Genomic DNA, 24,540 nt, shown 5'->3' on the forward strand with positions numbered 1-24,540 from the left:
ACATGTAGTGGAATGAAAAGAGTAGTGGACTGAAAATTAATTTCAGGTCTGCATTCATTAGTGTATGAAAAAGGAAAATATTTATACAATGGACAGAAAAATCTTACTGTGTAAATTAACAATGGAAGGTATATCTGAAGAAAAGATTAGTTTATGAAAAGGTATTCAATTAAGTATTTATTATGCTAGGTATGTCAGTAAATGTAAAAATGAGTATGACATTTAAATGCTGAGTAGGAAGAATAGCAATGCAAACAAATACATGGCAAAGGAGAATGTTGTAAGTGCTCTAATAAAGTACATACAACATAGTAATGGTAACACAGTAGAGGAAGAGTAGAAGTTGCTTTTTTTATAGGAGGTAGGGAAGAGGTCATAAATAATTATCCCATAGGAGTTTCTACTGGTCAATTCTTCATTGGCCAAGGGTATATGTACTTGAAATAAGTAACTTTGTTTACTTAAAATATAAAATTCAGATAGAACAATTTTCTAATTAATCAAGTATTGTTGTGTTATATGGAGTGACACCATGAGATTTTCATTACTCTTGCCTCTTCTACTTTTGCTTTGTTTACCAGATACTTCTCGTATTCTCTGTTTTACAAAAGGGAAGCAGAAATTCCAATGTTCTCCAAACCTGCAGTTTGGAGGTGAGGAGTTATCTGAAACTATTGTAGCAATAAAACACACACAACTATTACCTCTCACTCCCACTACCATTTAACTGAATGGACAAAGTTTATGAACTCTGCACTGATAGGAGACAAATAGAATCATCTATATGTTTCTGGTGGTGGTATTCACCAATAGCAAAAGATTATTTAAAAGACACAAATAGTAGCTTGTAATGAACTATAATTAAATAAAGCAACTGTCAAGAGATGATAGTACAGACTCCTGGGGGGCTCAGTTGGTTAGGCATCTGCCTTAGGCTCAGGTCATGATCCTGGCTCCTGGGATTGAGGCCTGAGACAGACTCCCTGCTTAATAGAGAGTCTGATTCTCCCTCTCCCTTTGTCCCTCACTGCTCATGCTTTCTCTGTCTCTCAAATAAGTATTTTTTTTTAAGAGATGATAGTAAATGCCACAATTCTCACAACTAAGGGGTGCTAGCTTAAGGAATTATTGGAAACTGAAAAATAGTTTATCTTCATCACTAATTTAAAACAAAACAAAAATTAACATGTACAGGAGATAAGTTTTTTTTAGAGGGTTCCTATAGTTCCTTTGCTTAGCACTTGCCACCACTTGCAGAAGTTTCAGATAGAACTAAAGTCTCTTGACCCATAAAAAGGGAATACATGAAAGACTGTGAAATATTTCAAAAATAACCCCAAATATATTTTCCTATGTTTATTATTCCAGAATATCACACTAAAAGAGGAGGTGAGAATAAAATTAAACTTTACTATGTATTATTATTTCTTAAGCACTATACAGACTTAAACATAAAAAAAAACAGGGAAAACTGAAATCTAAGCATAATTGTCATATGAATCTCCATTTCAGCATTACAGTCACCATTGCTAGTTATTTTTAAAAAGAAATGCAAGAGGATCATATGTACAGCTTTAAATATTGGATTTACTCTTTGGGAAAATACATTTTCTGACACACAAACTGATAAGAACATATATATATATATATATATATTTTTTTTTTTTTCAATCATATATATAAAGTTTCAATCACTTTACAAAAAGAAATATGATAAATTACAAATAAACCAAGCTGTGAAGACATGGAATTTTGGAGTTGGAAGGAATTTTGGATAATTTAGTTCCCAAATTTTATAGATGAGAAAACTGAGGCAGCTAGTTAGTAGATCAAAAACTAACAGTACTCCTGGTTTCTGATCATGTGCGTTTTTTCTACTATACCACAAAGTAAACCTGTGTTATGGTTAAGCTCCAAACACAATCCCTTCTGTGTTTTTCTAATGTTTAGAAGGTAATTACAGGTGATTTATTTACTCTATAATTAGGATATGAGATTTACTCCATGATATACGGATAAACTAGTATTCTTGACAGTTATGTTTTATTAGCATATTTTAATTGATTATTTTTTTATTTAAATTTAATTTCCCAACATATAACACCCAGTGCTCATCCCATCAAATGTCCTCCTTAGTGCCCATCACCCAGTTACCCCATCCACCTAACCACCTCGCCTTCCACAATCCTTTGTTTGTTTCCCAGAGTTAGGAGTCTCTCATGGTTCATCTCCCTGTCTAATTTTTCCCACTATGTCCCCTCCTTTCCCTTATAATCCCTTTCATTATTTCACTCAAACATGGAATTATTAGCAGATATTAAACACAAGCAATTCCTTCTTCTTAAATGGCTTTCTAACTTCAAATAGCAGCTTAAAAGCTTCAGAGCCCTTATATGCCACATATTGACTACCTTTGGATTTTTTTTTTAAATTCAAAATTTTTAAATTATAAATGCTAAGAGTTCATAGTCAAGGTTTTATCAATATTATTTTTTTTTCTAAAATAAATAAGGCCAGTTACACTGAAACTATACTGTCTACTATGGAAGCCACCAGCCATTGTGGCTATTAAGCCTTTTAAAATGTGGGTAGTCCAGGGATCCCTGGGTGGCTCAGTGGTTTAGTGCCTGCCTTTGGCCCAGGGCGCGATCCTGGAGTCCTGGGATTGAGCCCCACATTGGGCTCCCGGCATGGGGCCTGCTTCTCCCTCCTCCTGTGTCTCTGCCTTTCTCTCTCTCTATGTCTATCATAAATAAATAAATAAATCTTTAAAAAAAATAAATAAAATGTGGGTAGTCCAACTTGTGGTGAGTATAGCATAATGTATAAACTTCCTGAATCACTATGCTGTATACCTGAAACCAATGTAACATTGTGTGTCAACTACATGCAAATTAAAAATTAATGAAAAAAAATTTTAAAGGTTTAAAAAAATTGGATAGTCCAAATTTATATTGGCTCTAAATATAAACTGTAAACCAGATTCTGAAGATTTAGTATAAAAAAAGGATATTAAAATATCTTCCTAATTTTTTATACTGGTTAGATATTGAAATGATATATTAAAGATATACCAGGTTAAATAAAACATATCATTAAAATAATTTCACCTGTTTCTTTTTTTGTTTTATAATGTGGCTACCAGAAATTTTTAAATTACATATGTGGCTTGCATTATATCACTATTGGACAGCCTTAAATTATCAATCATAAATATCTAGGAGCTACGGAGAAAAAGTTTGTATCTTTTCAAAGAATAAATTAACATTATAAAAACTGCGGGCAGCCCGAGTGGCTCAGCAGTTTGGCGTCGCCTTCAGGCCAGGGCCAGATGCTCGAGGCCCGGGATCAAGTCCCATGTCGGGCTCCCTGCGTGGAGCCTGCTTCTCCTTCTGATTGTGTCTCTGCCTCTCTCTCTCTCTGTCTCTGTGTCTCTCATGAATGAATAAATAAATAAAATCTTAAAAACAACTGCATAATTACTAGTCAGCGTGCAAAAGAAGAAATGATATGTAAAATTACACTAAATACATAAGTCAGCTTTAGTTGTTAAATATATATTTTTCCCCAGTAGGCTTACATTTTTAGTTTTGATTAATACTGAAGACGGTTTATACTACTTGAAAACATATAAACTGATATGACAGAAATATGGTCCCCAAGTGTGTCAGAAAAAAATTCAGCCTTCACCTTGTTCAATCCATATATAAACGTGACTTGACTTAAAAACAAATACTGACATATAACACCATCAGAATCTGTAAATACAGAGTAAGCTATAACTTAAAGATTTTAGCAATTTAATTTGAATTCAACAAAACCAAAGATATTTATGATTTATACCTTTGCTCCATCTGAAATATTGTCCCAATTTCCACCACTCAAAGAGAACTTGCCATTGCCTATATGTAGCAGTATTTCTTCAGGAGTATCATTGGGGCCATTAGCAAATGGAGTGTAGCTATTAATAAAATAGATTTTAATAGACATTAGAGCCTAACATACAAATTAAATCTAGTTGAAAGTGATGAGTATAAGACAACATGCAAATATTTACTAGAGTAAACTAAGAGTATCATCTAATATTTTCCTTCACTCTTCATATCAAATTTTATATTTCATTTAACTTAATCATAATGAATTATTTAATAGTCTTGTTTACATCAATCTTTACTTTGATCAGTTAATCAATGTAAAATAAAGGTGGCATTTCATGTAAAGCTATAGGTTTAAAGTTGGACCAGAATAAAATAGGTAAATTTTTAATTCTCCCAGGCACAAGTTAGCAAACCAAATATACCTATGAAGAAATTGTCAAGTTTATATATTTAGAATGTATTTATTGATTAGTTAAAATGTATTCCTTAGCATTTTATCAGTATTATCCATGGGAACAGGTTAATAATATTTTAATTAATGTCTAAAAACAATGGGTTAAATATTTATATCAATATAACTATAGTTGAAAACAGATTATATAGTTAAAGTTGCTTAAAATTAGTTATAGAATAACAAGTTATCAGTTTTGTAAGATTCTAACAGAGGGAACTGAAAATGGTATTCAAATTTGGGAGTAGAAAGGCTTATGGTTAAGAAATATGAGGAAGATATCTTAATATGCTAATACCTTAATTCTCTCATGTAACAATTAAGTAGAGATAACACTAAACACATCTAAATACATCTACACAGAAGTTCATTTTTTGTTAGTTATAAACTAAATATTTGAAAGCAGCAATCTAGAAAGGGTATCCCATGGTTTGAAAACAATAGGGCTAACTGCAGTTCATATGCAAACTTTACTCTTAGCTTTAGTACTTCTTGTGCTCTAGAACTAAATTTTTGGCATAAGTATATAATATATCTAAAACTAGTAAAATATACTGATATATGTAATTACTACCAAGTCCATAAATAATTCAGAATCACAGTATTCATAACAGGGATGCCTGGGTGGCTCAACGGTTCAGTGTCTGTTTTTGGTTCAGGGTGTGATCCCAGGGTTTCAGGATCAAGTCCTGCATTGTGCTCTCTATGAGGAGCCTGCTTCTCCCTCTGCCTATATCTCTGCCTCTCTCTCTCTCTCATGAATAAATAAATAAAATCTTTGAAAAAAAAACAATATTCATAACATAATTATAATGTTCCTATTATGTCAAGTATATTTAAATTACACTAAATGCCTTCTTTAAAAAGTCAGACCTAAGTATATATTATAATTCTTCAAATTCTATTCTTTATAATAGACTGCTAAACCTTTTTCTAGAGCCATAAATTTTTATTCCTAAATAAATGTGCTACTCATTATTAAAACAGCACTTATATTATTTGTAAATTACCAACATTAACATAATCCAATTATTACATTTTTTAGTATTTATCTTTTTCTGGAAGGCTGCTGTGTATGTTTCCATAGTTTAGTATTCTGTTACTATTTATATTTTTTATAATGCTCAGTCTTACTTAATCTCTATCACCAGGAGAGCCAGAATTCAAATACTTAATGCATGGAATATAAAATACCAAAATAAAAATATATGCTTTATTTTTAAATGTTTTATTTCAAATTGAAAATTCTTTTAATTATAAATCTGAATAGTGCCTCATCAAACACCTTACTTTGTTTTCACTTTCTATAAATAAATAATAGCTAATATTTTAAAATGTTGGTAGCACTTTACTCAAGGCTATTTTTACCTGTCCATTTCTTTCCAGATAAAAGTAGATAGATGAAATTCAAATTATGATGTATATTATTTTAAATATATAAGCTTCTTACCCAGCCAACATTGTATAAAAAATGACACCCAGGCTCCAAATATCACAAGCAGCATCATAGCCCTGTTGCATGAGAACCTGAGAAAGAAATATTCATTATCTGATATTATTCAGTAGAAACCCAGTTTTCTCAGCCAAAAGATAGTTGTTGTATTTCCAATAATCTCACAAATATTGACAATGTAAAAACTTAGATCATTTAAATCTTTTCAATAATAGATTACTGTAATGTTAAAGCAAAGTCTTTTGCAATTAGCAAGCACTGAGTAAATGGCTATTAATAGGGTGACTGAGTCAGATGGGTCATTAAAAAAAAAAACAACTTTGAAGATTGAAGATATGATCTCTGACTCCAATAAGTTTTCACTCCTTAGGAAAACCAGACACACATCAAAATTTAAGATTAATATTGTACTACACAGAATACTGTCTTTTCATCTTGACGCTGACTCTATAAGGTAGATATTATTTCTAATTTTGAAGATGAGGAAGCTAAGGTAAATGTAAGTTACCCAATATCACAAAATTAGTAAGTAGTATAGTAGGTATTCTTACTCTAGAGCTTGTGCTTTTAATATCTATGATAACTACTTCCTTAACATGCAAAAGATGGTAAGACAATATATACTTTAATGAAAGCAAGATGAACTTATATTTTACATCCAAGCCTTATATGTTTTGGAAAGAGTAGTATATTTCTGGATGACAAAAACCTATTTGATACATTCTGAAGGTTTCATTAATTTTTCATGTAGTAATTGATGTAGCTGTTTCATGTCTTGGAGCTAGTGATGATAATATCAAATAATATGTTTATCACATATTCATGTGAGTTTCCTCATGAAGTTAATAGATTTTGTTGAAAAATAAATTGCAAGAATACTGTATAAATGTCTATACTACTTAAAGCAATCTACACACTTAATGCAATCCCTTAAGGCAATCAAGCAAAACACCACCAGCATTTTTCATAAAGCTAGAACAAACCATCCTAAAATTTGTATAGAACCCTAAAAGATCCCAAATAGCCAAAGCCATCATAAAAATAAAAGCAAAGCTGGAGGCATCATAGTTCCAGACATCAAGTGATATTACAAGGCTGTAGTGATGAATATGGTAATGGCAAAAAAAAGACACATAGTTCAATAGAACAGAATAGAAAACCCAGAAATGAACCCACAACTCTATGGTCAATTAATCTCTGACAAAGCAGGAAAGAATATTCAATGAAAAAAGAGTGTCTTTAACAAATTGTGTTGGGATAACAGGACAGCAACATTCAAGAGAATGAAACTGGATCACTTTCTTTTTTTTTTAATTTTTTATTTATTTATGATAGTCACAGAGAGAGAGAAAGAGGCAGAGACACAGGCGGAGGGAGAAGCAGGCTCCATTCCCCGGGAGCCTGATGTGGGATTCGATCCCGGGTCTCCAGGATCGCGCCCTGGGCCAAAGGCAGGCGCCAAACCGCTGCGCCACCCAGGGATCCCTGGATCACTTTCTAATACCATACACAATGATACACAAAATGGATTAAAGACCAAAAAATGGATTAAAGATTTAAATGTGAGACAGGAAACCATAAAAATCCTAAAACACAACTGAGGCAGTAACCTCTTTGATACTGGCCAAAACAACTTCTCTCTAGATATGTCTCCTGAAGCAAGGGAAACAAAAGCAAAAATAAACTGTAGGGACTACATAAAAAAGCCCCAAAACAAACAAAAACCAAAACAAAACAAAAACTTCTGCACAGCAAAGGAAACAATCAACAAAACTAAAAGGCAACCTATGGAATGGGAGAAGATATTCACAAATGACATATCAGATAAGGGGGTCCCATCCAAAATATATAAAGAACTGAAGAATCTCAACACCCCAAAAACAAAAAAAATCCAGTTAAGAAATAGACAGAAAACATGAATAGATATTTTTCTAAAGAAGACATACAGATGGATAACAGATGCATGAGAAGATGCTCAGCATCACTGATCATCAAGAAAATACATATAAAAACTGCAATATCACCTCACACCTGTCAGAATGGCTAAAATCAACAACACAGAAAATAACAGGTGTCGATGTAGATGTGGAGAAACGGGAGTCCTTTCTGCACTGTTGGTGGGAGTGCAACTGCACTGTTGATGGGAATGCAACTGAGTGCAGCCACTCTGGAAACAGTATGGAGTTCCTCAGAAAGTTAAAAATAGAACTACACTATGATCCAGCAGTTGCACTGGGTATTTACACAAAGGATACAAAAATACTAATTCAAAGGAATACATGCACCCTGATCTTTACAGTAGCATTATCAACAGTCAAATTATGGAAACATTCCAAGTTCTCATCAACTGATGAATGGATAAAGAAGTTATGGTATATAGACACAATGGAATATTACTCAGCTATAAAAAGAATGAAATCTTGCCATTTGCAATTACATGGCTAGAACTGGAGAGTATTATATTAAGCAAAATAAGTCAGAGAAAGATGAATAACATGTGATTTCACTCATATGTGAAATTTAAGAAACAAAACAAAGGAGCAAAATGTGAAAAAGGAGACAAAGAGGCACAATAAGCAACAGACTCAAGTATAGAGAATAAACTGATGGTTACTAGAGGGGAGATGAGTGGCAGAATGGATTAAATAGTTGATGGGGATTAAGGAGTGTACTTCTATTGGTGTTCAATTTGCCAACATACAGAATAACACCCAGTGCTCATCCCGTCAAGTGCCTCCTGCAGTGCTCGTCACCCATTCACCCCCACCCCCCGCCCTCCTCCCCTTCCACCACCCCCAGTTCGTTTCCCAGAGTTAGGAGTCTTTATGTTCTGTCTCCCTTTCTGATATTTCCTACCCCTTTCTTCTCCCTTCCCTTCTATTACCTTTCAATATTATTTATATTCTAAGGAGTGTACTTTTGATGAGCACTGGGTGCTCAAAGTATTCTGAAAATACAAAAGTTATATGGATATACTGAATCACTATATTGTACACCTGAAATTAATATTACACTGTATGTTAAATAACTGGAATTTATTTATTTTTTAAATAACTGGAATTTAAATAAAAACTTAAAACTTAAAAATAAACCCACTGCTAAAGTTTTTAGGCATAAAAAGAATGAAAATATTATAATACATTAACAGTAGGAATTACATAACAAGCAGCATGGACATTTCATTTATAAAAGACTAAAAATATTAATGTTTGGCTTTAACAATTACTAGACGTGAATAATGAGTACCTAATTGACATAAAATTCAAGATATAATTTTCCTAGTTGAAGTGTACTATAAGAACAAACGAGTACAAACCTGTAAAGCTAATATCAAAATACCTATATAACTGGCTTATGTAAATAACAGTAGGGACCACAAAGGCTCTAATAAATAATGAGGTATAGCTCAACAATTCACATCACACAAATTCCACCCAATTTATTTTAAGTCAGGATCATTTTTAGACTTCAGGAGACAAAAAATATTAGTAGATAAATATCATGTGTTTGCTTTTATAAAGAATAAAGTATTTCTGGAGATATATTAATTTTTGCAACACAGGTATAAGAAAAGGACATCCATGAAGTAAACCTTAGGAGGTTGATCAAATTGATGCATATCAAAAAGTGAACATATATTTCTTCTTTACTAATAAACAAAAATTGTATTAATTAGAATATCTCTTAGCAGGGAGCCTGATTGGCTCAGTTAGTTGAGCATCTGACTCTTGGTTTCAGCTCAGGTCATGATCTCAGGGTCATGGGATTGAGCCCCACATTGGGCTTCCACTCAGTGTAGAGTCTGCTTGCCCGTCTCCCTCTGCCCCTCCCTGTCCTCCTGTCAAATACATAAAATCTTTTTTAAAAAGAATATATCTTAGCAAATAAGGACGCTATTTACTGTAATAAAATAGTAAATTTACACCCCCATAAATGCTATTACTTATTCAAATATCTGCATGGATACTAGAATCTTTGTGATTCTAGTTTAAAAGATAATGCACTTCATATACTTTATCACAATTTTTGAAAAGGTTTGAAACTTTAGAAACAAATCTTACCCAGAACTTCTGTATTTCATTCATAAAAATTACAGATATTAATTTATTGCTAGCAGAGGCTTTAGCACTGCTAATAAAACCCTTCAGAGTATTCTGAAATCAGAGATCCCTGGGTGGCTCAGTGGTTTAGTGCCTGCCTTCGGCCCAGGGCTTGATCCTGGAGTCCCGGGATCGAGTCCCATGTCAGGCTCTCTGCATGGAGCCTGCTTCTCCCTCTGCCTGTGTCCTTGCCTCTCTCTCTCTGTCTTTCTTTCTCTTGTGAATAAATAAATAATTAAAAAAAAACACCAAAGTATTCTGAAAAATACAAATACTACCCAAACATATTTGAAGCACTAGTTATGAAGAAGTTGTCTCCAGGTACCCACTTGAAAACCTTCACAGCTAAAGGGAGAAGGGTTAAAATGGTAGGATAGTAAGGGGATCCCATGCTTGCCTCATCTCATAAAAAGAGCTAGATAAATCTCAAATCAATTATTTTGAACATCCAAGGAATCAATGAGAGGACTGACAGAACAAATTGCACAACTACAGGGAGAAAAGAGGCCATGTCATGGATGCTGGGAAATACAGAAACGTGATTTGGGGAAGAAAAGAATCACGGGAGCTGCAGAATGGAGGGAGCCCTGGTGATAGAGAAGAGAGAGAAAGAAAGAAAGAGTGAGGAATGCACAGGGGATTGTACAAGAAGAACACTTCCTGAAAACCACTAACTGGGAAAACAAGAGGAGCTGAGATTATACAGGGAGAGACAGTTACCCTTTATGGAGTGCATTTGGAAGAAATGGCACTGCCCTTCAGGGGATAAAAGAGTTGGCAGGTGCCATTGCACTGCCTTGCTCATTAGCATAAGAGCCAAGACACCTGCTGAGGTCAGCTAACCTAAACACTAGCATTTGCTGTTTTTACTGTAAATTCTAAGCCCCTGTATACTTGTATGACTGCCCTTCTGAGACAATCCAGCACCAGACACTCTTCTGAGGATCAGTGTGGGTCAAGGCCATGCTGGGTTCCTATCATTGGGGTCTTGAAAACCAGCTGGTATGTGGATAAAACACAGGAGCACTGTACCACCAGGTGGGCAGACAGGTCAGAGAAAGAGGGAAAGCAGGGATATGAGGGATGCCTGGGACACACAAGGAGAGACTGTTCACTCTTCTGTGAGGGTGAACTGAACAGCTATGGGTGAAAACATCCCTCTTCAGAAGACAAGAGTACTAACTGATATCATCTCCCTCCCAACCATCAGCACAGTTGGGATTCAGTGAGCAGCATAGCAATCACAGTAGAGGCATGAACTAATTACACTGAACCCTGTCTTCCATGTGCTCTACAGGTGCTTTTTCACAAGAGCAAGTATTCCTGAGAACCAAAGTAGCAGTAGGCCCCTACTCTAGAAGATCAGTACAACACCCCCTCCCGAGTACATACCAAACTGACTGACCATAAAGTATTGCAAACCTTCAGATCTAGTGGAAATGGTATCTGGCCTCTTTAAACATGCAAAATAAAGCATACTTACTTAAAACTCACCACACATTGGACAAGTTCTAAACACTCTCCATGGAAGGTAAGGTGAAACTATGCAGAGGACTGACCTGGGGAAAAGAATAGCCAAAACAATAGCAGAGTACACACAGCATAAACCAGAAATGCTTCCTGAAGCACCAGGCCCTGAACAGTATAGGATCTCTTCTTAATATAGCCATTACTCTCAGGAGCAGGAAAAATAATAGGCTTTCTTAAGACACAGAAGACAAAATGCCAAGATGGAAGAATCCATGTGAAAATAAAGAATAAGGAAAGGTCATAGCCAAGGAACTAATTGGCAGATATATTAGTAATATGTCTGAGCCATATTTTAAAACAAGAATAACAAAGAAACTCGGTGGGCTTGAGAGAAGCATAGAAGACACCAGGCAGTCCATTACTACAGAGATAAAAGACCTAAAATCTAGCCCAACCATTATAATAAATGCTGTATAACTGAGATATGAAAAGACTAGATATAAAGACCACAAGCAGGAAATAAGTAGAAGAACAAATAAGGGATAAAGAGATAAAATTGTGGAAAATACTGAAATTGAAAAGAAGAAGGAAAGAAAAAATATTGTATCAGAAATACAGCCTTAGGGAACTCAGCAACTATATGAAGCATAATAACATTCATACCACAGGCATCCCAGAAGAAGAAGAAGAGAGGGTAAAAAGGGAAATAAGATTTATTTGAGGAAATCATAGCTGAAAACTTCCTTAATCTGGGGAAGGAAATAGACATCCAAATCCAGGAATTAAGAGAATGCTCATCAAGATCAACAAAATCAAAAAGCCAACACCAAGATATATCATAGTTAAATTTGCAAAATATAGGGATAAAGGTAAATACTAAAAGGAGCAAGGCAAAAATAAAAAATAAAATAAAATAAAATAAAAGGAGCAAGGCAAAAGAGGTCCCTAAATTACAAAGAAAGAAAAATAAGGTTAGCAACAGATCTCGCCACAGAAATGGGGCATGATATCTACAACGTGTTGAATGGGAAAACTATGCATCCAAGAATATTTTATGGGGGCAAGATGGCTGAAGAGTAGGGCCCCCAAGTCACCTGTCCCCACCAAATTACCTAAATAACTTTCAAGTCATCCTGAAAACCTACGAATTCGGTCTGAGATTTAAAGAGAGAACAGCTGGAATGCTAGAGTGAGGAGAATTCACGCTTCGATCAAGGTAGGAAGACGGAAAAAAAAAAAGAAATAAAAAAGCATCCAAGGGGGAGGAGCCCCTGCGAGGAGCCGAGTTAAGGCCCTGCAGCAAGTGCCCCTAGGACAGGAAGCCCAGTCCCAGAGAAGCAGGAGCTTTACCATTCTTCCTGGACAGAAAGGCACTCACAAGGAGGTCAGGCAGGATCCCAGAAGGGGCAGGGATGCCCTCAGACTCCCAGAGGAAATAACAGAGGAACTGTGCCCAGGGGGAGAGCGCACCACACACCGTGGGCTGAGCTCCCTAAAGGGCTGCAGAGCGCCCAGCCAGGCCTTGAGAGAAGCTGAGGCCGCAGCTCAGGCAGGGGTTCCATGTGGAGGGGGCTACACAGCCCCGGGAGCGTGATTCCAGCGGTGCAGGCCCCGGAGCCAAGGGCGATGGGGGACACAGCCCAAGATCTGGTGCTCCCCCCGGGAAAGGCAGAGGCTAAGAGGACACAGGGCAGCAAGGGCACTGCTACCGCTGGGCAGCCCCAAGCTGTGCAGATCCACGCCCCCACGCCCCAGAGCATCCAGGCCCCTGCAGACTGGGAGCTGTGGTAGTTACTGTGGGAGCTGACTCCAGAGCTGGAGAGCTAGCCGCCACAACTGTTGTTCCCCTTCCTAGTGTCACCTTGTACTTGGGAATGAGCAGGGGCCTGAAAAAATAAACAGCTCCCACTGAGTCATGCACATGGCAGAGGCTGGGCAGCTCCCACAGGTGCACACACCTGAGAATCAGCACCGCAGGCCGCTCCCCCAGAAGACCAGCTTGAAGGACAGGGGAAAAGCAAGTTATTGACCAAATAGTGCTAGAAAGTTCCAGGGGAAGTCGAGGGATTTACAGTATATAGAATCAGAGGATACTCTCCCTTGTTTTTTGTTTACTGTTTCTTTCCCCGCCCCTTTTTATCCTCTCTTTTTCTCCTTATTCTGGTACAACTTGTTTTTGGCCACTCTGCACTGAGCAAAATGACTAGAAGAAAAAACTCACCATAAAAGAAAGAATCAGAAACAGTATTCTCTCCCGCAAAATTACAAAATTTGTATTACACTTCAATGTCAGAAAGCCAATGCAGAACAATTATAAACCTACTTACTGGTGGCTCTAGAAAAGAGCATAAGGATTCAAGAGACTTCATGACTGCAGAATTTAGATCTAATCAGGCAGAAATTAAAAATGAATTAAATAAGATGCAAGAGAAACTGGAGGACCTAATGACGAGGGTTAACGAGGTAGAAGAAGGAACGAATGACATAGAAGACAAGTTGATGGCAAGGAAGGAAGCTGAGAAAAAAAGAGAAAAAACAATTAAAACATCATGATAATAGGTTAAGGGAAATAAATGACAGCCTCAGAAGGAAAAATCTATGTTTAATTGGGGTTCCAGAGGGCACTGAAAGAGACAGAGGTCCAGAAAGTATAGTTGAACAAATAATAGCTGAGAACTTCCCCAACTTGGGAAGGGAAACAGGCATTCAGATCCAGGAGACAGAGAGATCCCCCCTAAAATCAATAAAAACCTCTCAACATGTCACTATTTCATAGTGAAACTTGCAAATTCCAAAGATAAAGAGAAGATCCATAAAGCAGTAAGAGACATGAAATCCCTAAGCTTTATGGGGAGAAGTACTAGGTTAACAGCAGACCTCTCCATGGAGACCTGGCAGGCCAAAAAGGGCTGGCAGGATATATTCAGGGTCCTAAATGAGAAGAACCTGCAGCCAAGAATACTTTATCTGGCAAGGCTCTCATTCAGAATACAAGCAGATATAAAGAGCTTCCAAGATAGGCAGAAACTGAAAAAATAAGTGACCACCAAACGAGCTGTGCAAGAAATATTAAGGGGGAGGTCTGTAAAAGAAAGAGGAAGTCCAAGAAAACAATCCACACAAACAGGGACTGAATGGGTATCATGATGAGACTAAATTCATATCTTTCAAGAGTAACTCTGAATGTGAATGGGCTTAATGTCCCCATCAAAAGGTGCAGGGTTTCAGACTGGATAAAAAAGCAAGACCCATCTATTTGCTGTCTACAAGAGACTCATTTTAGACGTAAGGACACTTACAGCCTGAAAATAAAAAGTTGGCGAACCATTTACCATTCAAATGGCCCTCAAAAGAAAGCAGGGGTAGCCATCTTTATATCAGATAAACTAAAGTTTATCCCAAAGACTGTAGTAAGAAATGAAGAGGGACACTATATCATACTTGAAGGATCTATCCAACAAGAGGACCTAACAATCATCAATATTTATGCCTCTATTGTGCGAGCTGCCAAGTAAATCAATCAAATAATAACCAAAGTTAAAACACATTTAGATAAAAACACACATATACTGAAAGACTTGAATACAGCATTTTCTATAGACGACAGATCTTCTAAGCAAAACATCAGCAAAGAAACCAGAGCTTTAAATGATACACTGGACCTGATGGATTTCACAGATATTTATAGAACTCTATAACCCAATGCAACTGAATACACATTCTTCACAAGTGCATATGGAACTTTCTCCAGAATAGACCACATACTGGGTCACAAAGCAGGTCTTAACCAACACCAAAAGGTTGGGATCGTCCCCTGCATATTTTCAGAATGTAATTCTTTGAAACAAGAACTCAATCACAAGAAGTTTGGAAGGATTTCAAACACGTGGAGGATAAGGACCATCCTGCTAAAAGGTGAAAGGGTCAACCAGGAAATTAGGGAAGAATTTTAAAAATTCGTGGAAACTAATGAGAATGAAGATACAACCATTCAAAATCCTTGGTATATAGCAAAAGCAGTCCTGAGGGGGAAATACATCGCAATACATGCATCCATCCAAAAACTGGAAACTTAAAAAAAAAAAAAAAAGGGATCCCTGGGTGGCGCAGCGGTTTGGCGCCTGCCTTTGGCCCCGGGCGCGATCCTGGAGACCCGGGATCGAATCCCAGGTCAGGCACTTTGCATGGAGCCTGCTTCTCCCTCTGTCTGGGTCTCTGCCTCTCTGTCTCTCTCTCTGTAACTATCATGAATAAATAAATAAAATCTTTAAAAAAAACTGGAAAGAAATCAAATACGAAAGATAAAACTTGCACCTAAAGGAGCTGGAGAAAAAAACAGGAAATAGATCCTAAAACTAGCAGAAGAAGAGGTTGAATAAAGATTCCAGCAGAACTCAATGAAATAGAGACCAGAAGAACTGTGGAACAGATTAACAAAACCGAGCATTGGTTCTTTGAAAGAATTAATAAGATAGATAAACCATTAGCCAGCCTTATTAAAAAGAAGAGAGAAAAGACTCAAATTAATAAAATCATGAATAAGAAAGGAGAGATCACCAGCAATAACAAGGAAATACAAAAGATTTTAAAAACTTATTAGAAGCAGCTACATGCCAATAAATTAGGCAATCTAGAAGAAATGGACGCATTTCTGGAAAACCACAAAGTACCAAAACTGAAACAGGAAGAAACAGAAAATCTGAAGAGTCCAATAACCAGGGAAGAAATTGAAGCAGTCATCCAAAACCTCCCAAGACACAAATGTCCAGGGCCAGATGGCTTACCAGGGGAATTCTATCAAAGGTTTAAAGAAGAAACCATATTCTACTAAAGCTGTTCGGAAAGATAGGAAGAGATGGAGTCCTTCCAAACTCGTTCTATGAGGCCAGCATCACACTAATTCCAAAACCAGACATATCCCCATAGCCCCCACCAAAAAGGAGAATTATAGAACCATATCCCTGATGAACACAGATGCAAACATTCTCAATAAGATACTGGCCTATGGGATCCAACAATTCATTATGAAGATGATTCACCATGACCAAGTGGGATTTATCCCCGGGATGCAAGGCTGGTTCAACACTCGTAAAGCAATCTATGTGATTGATCATATCAGCAAGAGAAAAACAAGAGCCATATGATCCTCTCAATAGATGCAGAGAAAGCATTTGACAAAATATAGCATCCATTCCTGATCAACAGTCTTCAGAGCGTAGGGATAGAAGGAACATTCCTCAGCATCTTAAAAACCATCTATGAAAAGCCCACAGGAAATATCATTCTCATTGGGGAAACACTAGGAGCCTTTCCCTTAAGATGAGGAACAAGACATGGATATTCACTTTCACAACTGCTATTCAACATAGTACTAGAAGTGCTCACCTCAGAAATCAGGCAAGAAAAAATAATAAAAGGCATTCAAATTGGGAAAGAAGAACTCAAACTCTCCCTCTTCACAGATGACATGATACTCTACATAGAGAACCCAAAAGACTCCACCCCAAGATTGCTAGAACTCATACAGCAATTTGGCAGTGTGGCAAGATACAAAATAAACGCCCAGAATTCAGTCACATTTCTTTTTTTTTTTTTAATTTTATTTATTTATGATAGTCACAGAGAGAAAGAGAGGCAGAGACACAGGCAGAGGGAGAAGCAGGCTCCATGCACCGGGAGCCTGACGTGGGATTCGATCCCGGGTCTCCAGGATCGCGCCCTGGGCCAAAGACAGGCGCTAAACTGCTGCGCCACCCAGGGATCCCGAATTCAGTCACATTTCTATACACTAACAATGAGCCTGAAGAAAGAGAAATTAAGGAGTCAATCCCATTGACAATTGCACCCAAAAGCATAAGATATTTAGGAATAAACCTAACCAAACAGATAAAGGATCTATACCCCAAAAACTACACACCACTTCTGAAAGAGGTTGAGGAAGACCTAAAGAGATGGAAAAATATTCTCTGCTCATGGATTGGAAGAAGTAATATCATGAAATTGTCAATGCTACCCAGGGCAATTTACACATTTAATGCACTCCCTATCAAAATACCATGGAGTTTCTTCAGATAGTAGGAACAAATCATCTTAAGTTTTGTGTGGAATCAGAAAAGACCCTAATAGCCAGGGGAATATTGAAAAACAAAACCAGAGCTGGGGGCATCACAATGCCAGATTTCTGGTTGTACTACAAAGCTATGGTCATTAAGACAGTCTGGTACTGGCACAAAAACAGACACATAGATCAATGGAACATAATAGAGAATCCAGAAGTGGACCCTCAACTTTATGGTCAACTAATATTCCACAAAGCAGGAAAGACTATCCAATGGAAAAAGGATTGTTTCTTCAATAAACGGTGCTCGGAAAATTGGACAGCCACATGCAGAAGAATGAAACTAGACCATTCTCTTATACCATACACAAAGATAAACTCAAAATGGATGAAAGATCTAAATGTGAGACAAGATTCCATCAAAATCCTAGAGAAGAAAACAGCCAACAAACACCCTTTTTGAACTTGGCCACAGCAATGTCTTGCAAGATACATCCATGAACGCTAGAGAAACAAAAGCAAAAATTAATTACTGGGACTTCATCAAGATCAAAACCTTCTGTACAGCAAAAGAAACAGTCAACAAAACTAAAAGTCAACCTACAGAATGGGAGAAGATATTTGGAAATGACCTGTCCAATAAAGGGCTAGTATCCAAGATCTATAAAGAACCTAACTCTGGGAAACGAACTAGGGGTGGTGGAAGGGGAGGAGGACGGGGGGTGGAGGGGAATGGGTGACGGGCACTGAGGCAGACACTTGACGGGATGAGCACTGGGTGTTTTTCTGTATGTTGGTAAATTGAACACCAATAAAAATTAATTTTAAAAAAAAGAACTTATTAAACTCAGCAGCAAAAAACAAACAATCCAATCATGAAATGGGCCAAAGACACGATCAGAAGTTTTACGTTGGAAGACATAGACATGGACAACAAGCACATGAGAAAATGCTCTGCATCACTGGCCATCAGGGAAATACAAATCAAAACCACAATGAGATACCACCTCACACCAGTGAGAATGGGGAAAATTAACAAGACAAGAATCAAAAAATGTTGGAGAGGATGTGGAGAATGGGGAACCCTCTTTCACTTTCGGTGGGAATGTGAACTGGTGCTGTCACTCTGGAAAACTGTGTGGAGGTTCCTGAAAGAGTTAAAAATAGATCTGCCCTATGATCCAGCAATTGCAGTGCTGGGATTTATGCCAAAGATACAGATGCAGTGAAACGCCAGGGCACCTGCACCTCGATGTGTATAGCAGCAATGTCCACAATAGCCAAACTGTGGAAGGACCCTCAGTCCATCGAGAGATGAATGGATAAAGAAGATGTGGTCTATGTATACAATGGAATATTACTCAGCCATTAGTAACAATAAATACCCACAATTTGCCTCGACTTGGAGGGACCTGGATGGTATTGATGCTGAGTGAAATAAGTCAATCGGAAAAGGAGAAACATTATATGGTCTCATTCATTTGGGGAATATAAAAATTAGTGAAAGGGCATAAATGGAAAGGAGAGTAAATGAGTGAAAATATCAGTGAGGGCGACAAAACATGAGAGATACCTAACTCTGGGAAATGAACAAGGGGTAGTGGAAGGGGAGGTGGGCGGGGAATTGGGTGACTGGGTGATGGGCAGTGAGTGGGGCACTTGGTGGGATGAGTCCTGGGTGTTATGCTATATGTTGGCAAATTGAACTCCAATGAAAAAAAAATTTTAAAGGCCCATGTTTGACTCATTGCGGTAATAAAAAATCCTTAAAAATGTAGAATAATGTGTAGGTCCCATCTATACATGCAGATGTTCCACCAGCTGCTGACATTTTCCCTGTTCTTTTCAAAGGGAAGCCTGAACTGATTCACTAACAGATGGATTGAAGAGACAATGAAAATTTTTAAAAGTTTTCCTTCCTTGCAAACCAGGGAGAGAGAGTGTGTATATATGTGTTTTAGAGAAGAAAAACATCACAACCACACACAAAAAGGTTTTTGCAATTAATGAAGCTTCTCTGTGGAAACTTGCTTCAAATTCTATAGTCTAAACAAAGACTGTATGACTATAATGAAAAAATCTTACATGGAATGATAGAAACTGCTGAGTCTCTGGAACGTGTCCCTCACTTTAAAATATCCATTTCTCTTTTTAAAAATATTTGTGTATGTGGAAAAACTAATTTGAACTAATTAATGTGAGTACAAGGATACCTAATGCTAATGAATGCCTATTTTGGATCATTTTTAAATGGATGTGCAAAATGAAATGCTTTCAAACTTCTCCTCTTCAGCAAAGGATCAGTGAACAGGAAAGAACTCAGTTTCCAAGATCAAATCCAAAATGGGTCAAGTGAAATTTTGGAAAAGAAAGACTCTCTGCATGATAATATATCATGGAATACCTTTCTCTGTCCTTTTTGAATGCATATAAATATTTTTAATGGCTAAATAAACCTCTAGACAGTCTCAAAACTCTGGAATACTTCCACAAGGAGGTGAGATCCTTCTCTTTGAAATGTAATCACCAAGGAAAGTAATGCTGTATCTCCTGATTTCCGGGGAGGAGATGGGCATAATTTCAGTTGTCACTTGACTCCAAATTGCAAAATCTACTTTATTTATTGAATGGATTGTGTTCATGTAGTTATATAAAAGAGTGAGATTTCTTTTTGGTCTCTTGAACAGATTGCTTATCCATGAATGTGCCTCTTCACATTTTGGTTTAATGCTTATTCAATAATAAAATTGTTTATCTTTTAAAAAATAAAAAATAAAATTTATTTTAGAGGGAGAGAGAAATGGGCAAGGCAGAAGAGGGAGAGAGAGTCTTAAGCAGACTCTATGTTGAGCGGGATCCTGACATGTGGCTCTATGCCACAACCCTGAGATCATGCCCCTAGCTAAAGCTGAGAGTTGATCACCCAACCGACTATGCCAACCAAGTGCCCCCCAATTCAGTTTTTGTCAAGTATACTTTCACTGCTGTGGGGATTGCTACTGTCAAAGCTCCCACCCCCAGTATTAGAACTGACTGTTGGAGCTTGAAAATGTGAAGCTTATACCCCTTAACCTCTCCAGACTCACCTTTCCTACTCTTCCCTGTAAGATATACATATGAATGTTATTTGCCAAGAAAAAACCCTCCGCTTATAAAGATCCCTGTGGAGCTGTTTTCTCCAGGAATTATATCTTAAAGATAATCAGGGGTGGCATTGCCCTTATATGTTATGTATAATGTTAAATAACATAAATTACCTCTTGCTCAGCACAAACCAAAATACCTGAAAATCTATCCCTGCTTTATTACTATATGAATGCTGGGTCTTGAATAAGTCATTTAAGTACTTTTAGCATCAATTTCATCATTTAGAATATTTAATATGTTGAAGATGGGGTTATCTCTATTCTTCATCCCAGCTCTAAAAATGTATGACTCTGATGCTATTATATAACCCTACAGAAAAGAGTAGTCTGATTATTATACATTCAGGCTGTTTCCAGATGCAAGTTACTAGTCTGAATATTTTACGTTAGGGGTTATCAGAATTCACTGACTTAAAGAGCTTTACAGTTGGGAAAGGATAAGATAACTCAGCTTTTACCTATCAATTGTAACATATCCATGACATCATATATATTCAGCTAAAGGAAAATAACAGAAAGCCAATATTAAGATTTTAAAGAATACCTCAGGTGCTACAAAGTTTGCAGTGTAGCATGGAGTTAAGAGAAGTCCATTTTCTCCTCGAAGTTGTTTTGCAAACCCAAAATCACAGATTCTAATGGAGTCTGCATTGGCTGATTCATCCATATATAAGATATTACTAGGTTTAAGATCACGATGAACAACCTTAAACACAAAAGAAAAAAATAAATTTCTATAGTGAACTAAACATCTATGAAATAAAACATTTTAAGTTAAAATAACTCCAGGAGAAGGAACTTTCTAAATCATAGAATTTTAAAAATGACACTTCCTCCAACCTTGATAGCCTTGACAGCCTGAAGCATACAGAAGAAATGATCTCTGTCCAATAAATGTCCCAGTTTCCATTCAAGCCATCAATTTTTTAAATCATTTCCACTCTCAGAATATCAAAACTTAATTCTCAGTTCCATTTCTGGAAATAATGGACTAAGACCCTACTCAACACTCTCCTCTCCACAGTAGACAGCTCTAAAACTTGAATACAATTAAAAAATCAACTACCTGAAGGTACTGGAGACTAAACAGAGGCAGACAGACTCTGATGGGAAGTATGCACTTTGTTGAAGGAAAGAACATAGGGAGCCATAAGTACGTTTCCTATATCTGTGGCTCTTAGCCTAGGGTTAAGTGCAATTCCTATGTCACACAGAGATGGTGAAAACACATATGGGAAAGCCCACAGTCTTTCTGGTTGGGAGGAATGGAAAAGAGATGCTAGGAAACAGTGAATGCTTGGGAGGAAGTCTGTAAGGAATAGAGCTACAACTGACCCTTGAATCACAAATGTATAGAAGAGGCTCAATGTAAATCATACAAAGACAAAAGATACAAAAACCAGAGCTGCTCAAAAAGGAGAGTTTTCAGTGCAAACCCTGACCTGAAAATTATCCACCAAAACAAAACAATCATTGAAGAAAAAATAAGAATACAAAAAACTTCTGTAATTTAATATTCAAATGTGCAGTATATAATCCGAAATTATCTGATATACAAAGAACTGAGAAAATGGAACAAAGTTTCAAGAAAAGAGAAAATAAATCAATCTCAACCCCATGATGAACTGCATTGGACCTAACAGACAAGGATTTTAAAATGGTTATTATTACAAGTGATGAAGGTGCTAATTAATGTCATGGTGGTAATCATATTGCAATACATAAATGTACCAAATCAACACGTTATACATCTTAAACTTACATAATGTTGCATGCCAATTATATCTCAATGAAAAGGTATGATTCAAAATTCATAAAACAAATAAATATAAAATAAATATTAAAAATAAAGTGGCTATTATAACTATATTAATGAAGTAAAACACAGCCATGTTTTCAGTGCATGAAACTCTCAGAAGAAGGACCCTTGGATGGCTCAGTGGTTGAGCAGCTGCTGTCAGCTCGGGTCCTGATCCCAGGTCTGGGGATCGACTCCCAAATCGGGCCCCCTACAGGGAGCCCACTTTTCCTTCTGTCTATGTCTCTGCTTCCCTCTCTGTGTCTCTCATGAATAAATAAATAAAATCTTTAGAAAAAAAGAAACTCTCAGAAGAAAAACAGAAACAATTAAAACCAAATGAAATGCTAGAAATGGAAAATATTCTGAATTTCTCTATGTGATGATTTTCCTACTAATATTATCTACTTCATGTATTCTAGACCTATCTTTGATCAGCATTTTACTACACTAAACGTTTTTAAAAGACAAGGACCAAGTCTTACTCATGCTTGAATCTGCAACACTTTTTACAATGCCTGGCATGTAGAAATGCTCAATATGTCATTGGTTTATTTAATTGATGTAAGAATCTGAAGGTTTCTAAAATAACAAACAAAAAATAGTTATTTAACTTTTCTCAAAAATCCTGATCACCCTTTATTTTACAGTGTTGATGAAGACAATCAAGGATTAAACTATAGTAGATTTATTCCTTTAGCACTATGATTCTCTCTTAAACCACACAATAAGTACTGGCTTATTTTTCTTAATTTTAAGAAGGGCCCCTATTGAATTTTCACTGTGCTAATTCTGAATTGTCCATTTTTTAACTGTTTATACTTAAGTGAGTACATATATACTATTACAACTTATTCAAATTTAAAATTTTAAATTATTTGTGACTGTTTCCTTGTATAGCTGTATATAATAAAATTGACCTTTTTTCATAACTCAATTCATTTGCTTTCTTTATGAAGATACTGGAAGCAAAATAACATCCACCACAAATTGACCTTTTTATTTGACCACAAATAAAATTGACCTTTTTTCATAACTCAATTCATTTGCTTTCTTTATGAAGATACTGGAAGCAAAATAACATCCACCACAAATTTTAATATATTAATATTTCAAATGTTTAGAATCCAAATTTGTTACTGTATTTTGAAGAGGGGTTGGCAAGGTCAAGATATATAGTCCTCTGGACATATTTTCAAAGAAGACATAGATGGCCAACAGGCACATGTAAAGATGTTCAGTATCACTCATCATCAAGAAAATGCAAATCAACACAATGAGGTATCACCTTAAAACTACCAGAATGGTAGTGGTGAGTCCAACCTAATGTATAGAGTTGTTGAATCACTGTTGTACACATGAAAATAATGTTACATTGAATGACACCTAAACCCCCCAAAAGATATAGAGTTCTTTTACTGCCAGAAATTTATATATAAGATGCAGCATAATTTGAATAATACAACATTTCCCTGGACACTTCTTTTGACTTTTTAAGTTTGATTAAGGTTAATAATTTCAAAGTCAAGGTTAGATACAATTAAATTCAAACCATTTTTTAAAATTAATATGCTTTTAAATCAGGGAAACAGGGAGAGTTAAGAGAATAAAGTATTACCCAATTTCCAATATCTAAACTTTTAATATATTATGAGTTTTATTAGAATATTCTTTATAGAAATATATGTTACAGCATGGCTGGGAACAGCTGAGGCAGCGGCTCAGGTGGCGGCTCCACGCAGAGGGGACTACCTGGCCCTGGGAGTGAGATTCCAGCAGCACAGACCCTGGAGCACAAGGCACCAGGAACACAGCCCAGGATTCGGCGCTCCCCTTGGGACAAGTGGAGGCTGGGAGAACACACGACAGTGAGGACGCTCCTGCTGCCCCTGCTCCAGGAGCATCCAGTTCCCTGTGAACTGAGAGACTGCGATAGTTACCGCTGGAGCTGACTCCAGAGCTGGAGAGCTGGCCACAGCCACTGTTGTTGTTCCCTGGTGTCACCTTGTGCCTGGGACTGAGTAGGGCCACCAGAGAGCAGGGGCCTCACAGGATAAACAGCTAGCATTGAACTGTGCACCTGGCAGAATCATCAGAGCAGGCCTCTCCCCCAATAGACCAGCTGGAAGGACAGGGAAGAGCAAGTTCTTGACGAAGCAGCACTGGAAAGCTACAGGGGAAGTCGA

At 36.8% G+C, this 24,540-nt stretch overlaps 1 protein-coding gene across 9 annotated transcripts in view; it reads right to left on the bottom strand.

Annotated features, from left to right (window-relative positions):
• RPS6KA6 (ribosomal protein S6 kinase A6) overlaps nucleotides 1-24,540 on the bottom strand; it is a 199,826-nt gene that overhangs the window by 14,470 nt on the left and 160,816 nt on the right. For all 9 annotated transcript variants that reach the window (XM_041740158.1, XM_041740155.1, XM_041740161.1 and 6 more), the window contains 3 exons: nucleotides 21,101-21,262; nucleotides 5,780-5,856; nucleotides 3,844-3,961 (listed from right to left, as the gene is read on the bottom strand). In XM_041740158.1, the coding sequence (XP_041596092.1) occupies nucleotides 3,844-3,961; nucleotides 5,780-5,856; nucleotides 21,101-21,262 (357 nt within the window). The remainder of the gene's footprint in view (nucleotides 1-3,843; nucleotides 3,962-5,779; nucleotides 5,857-21,100; nucleotides 21,263-24,540) is intronic.

Source organism: Vulpes lagopus, chromosome X (genome assembly GCF_018345385.1).
Source record: "Vulpes lagopus strain Blue_001 chromosome X, ASM1834538v1, whole genome shotgun sequence".
NCBI lineage: Eukaryota > Metazoa > Chordata > Mammalia > Carnivora > Canidae > Vulpes > Vulpes lagopus.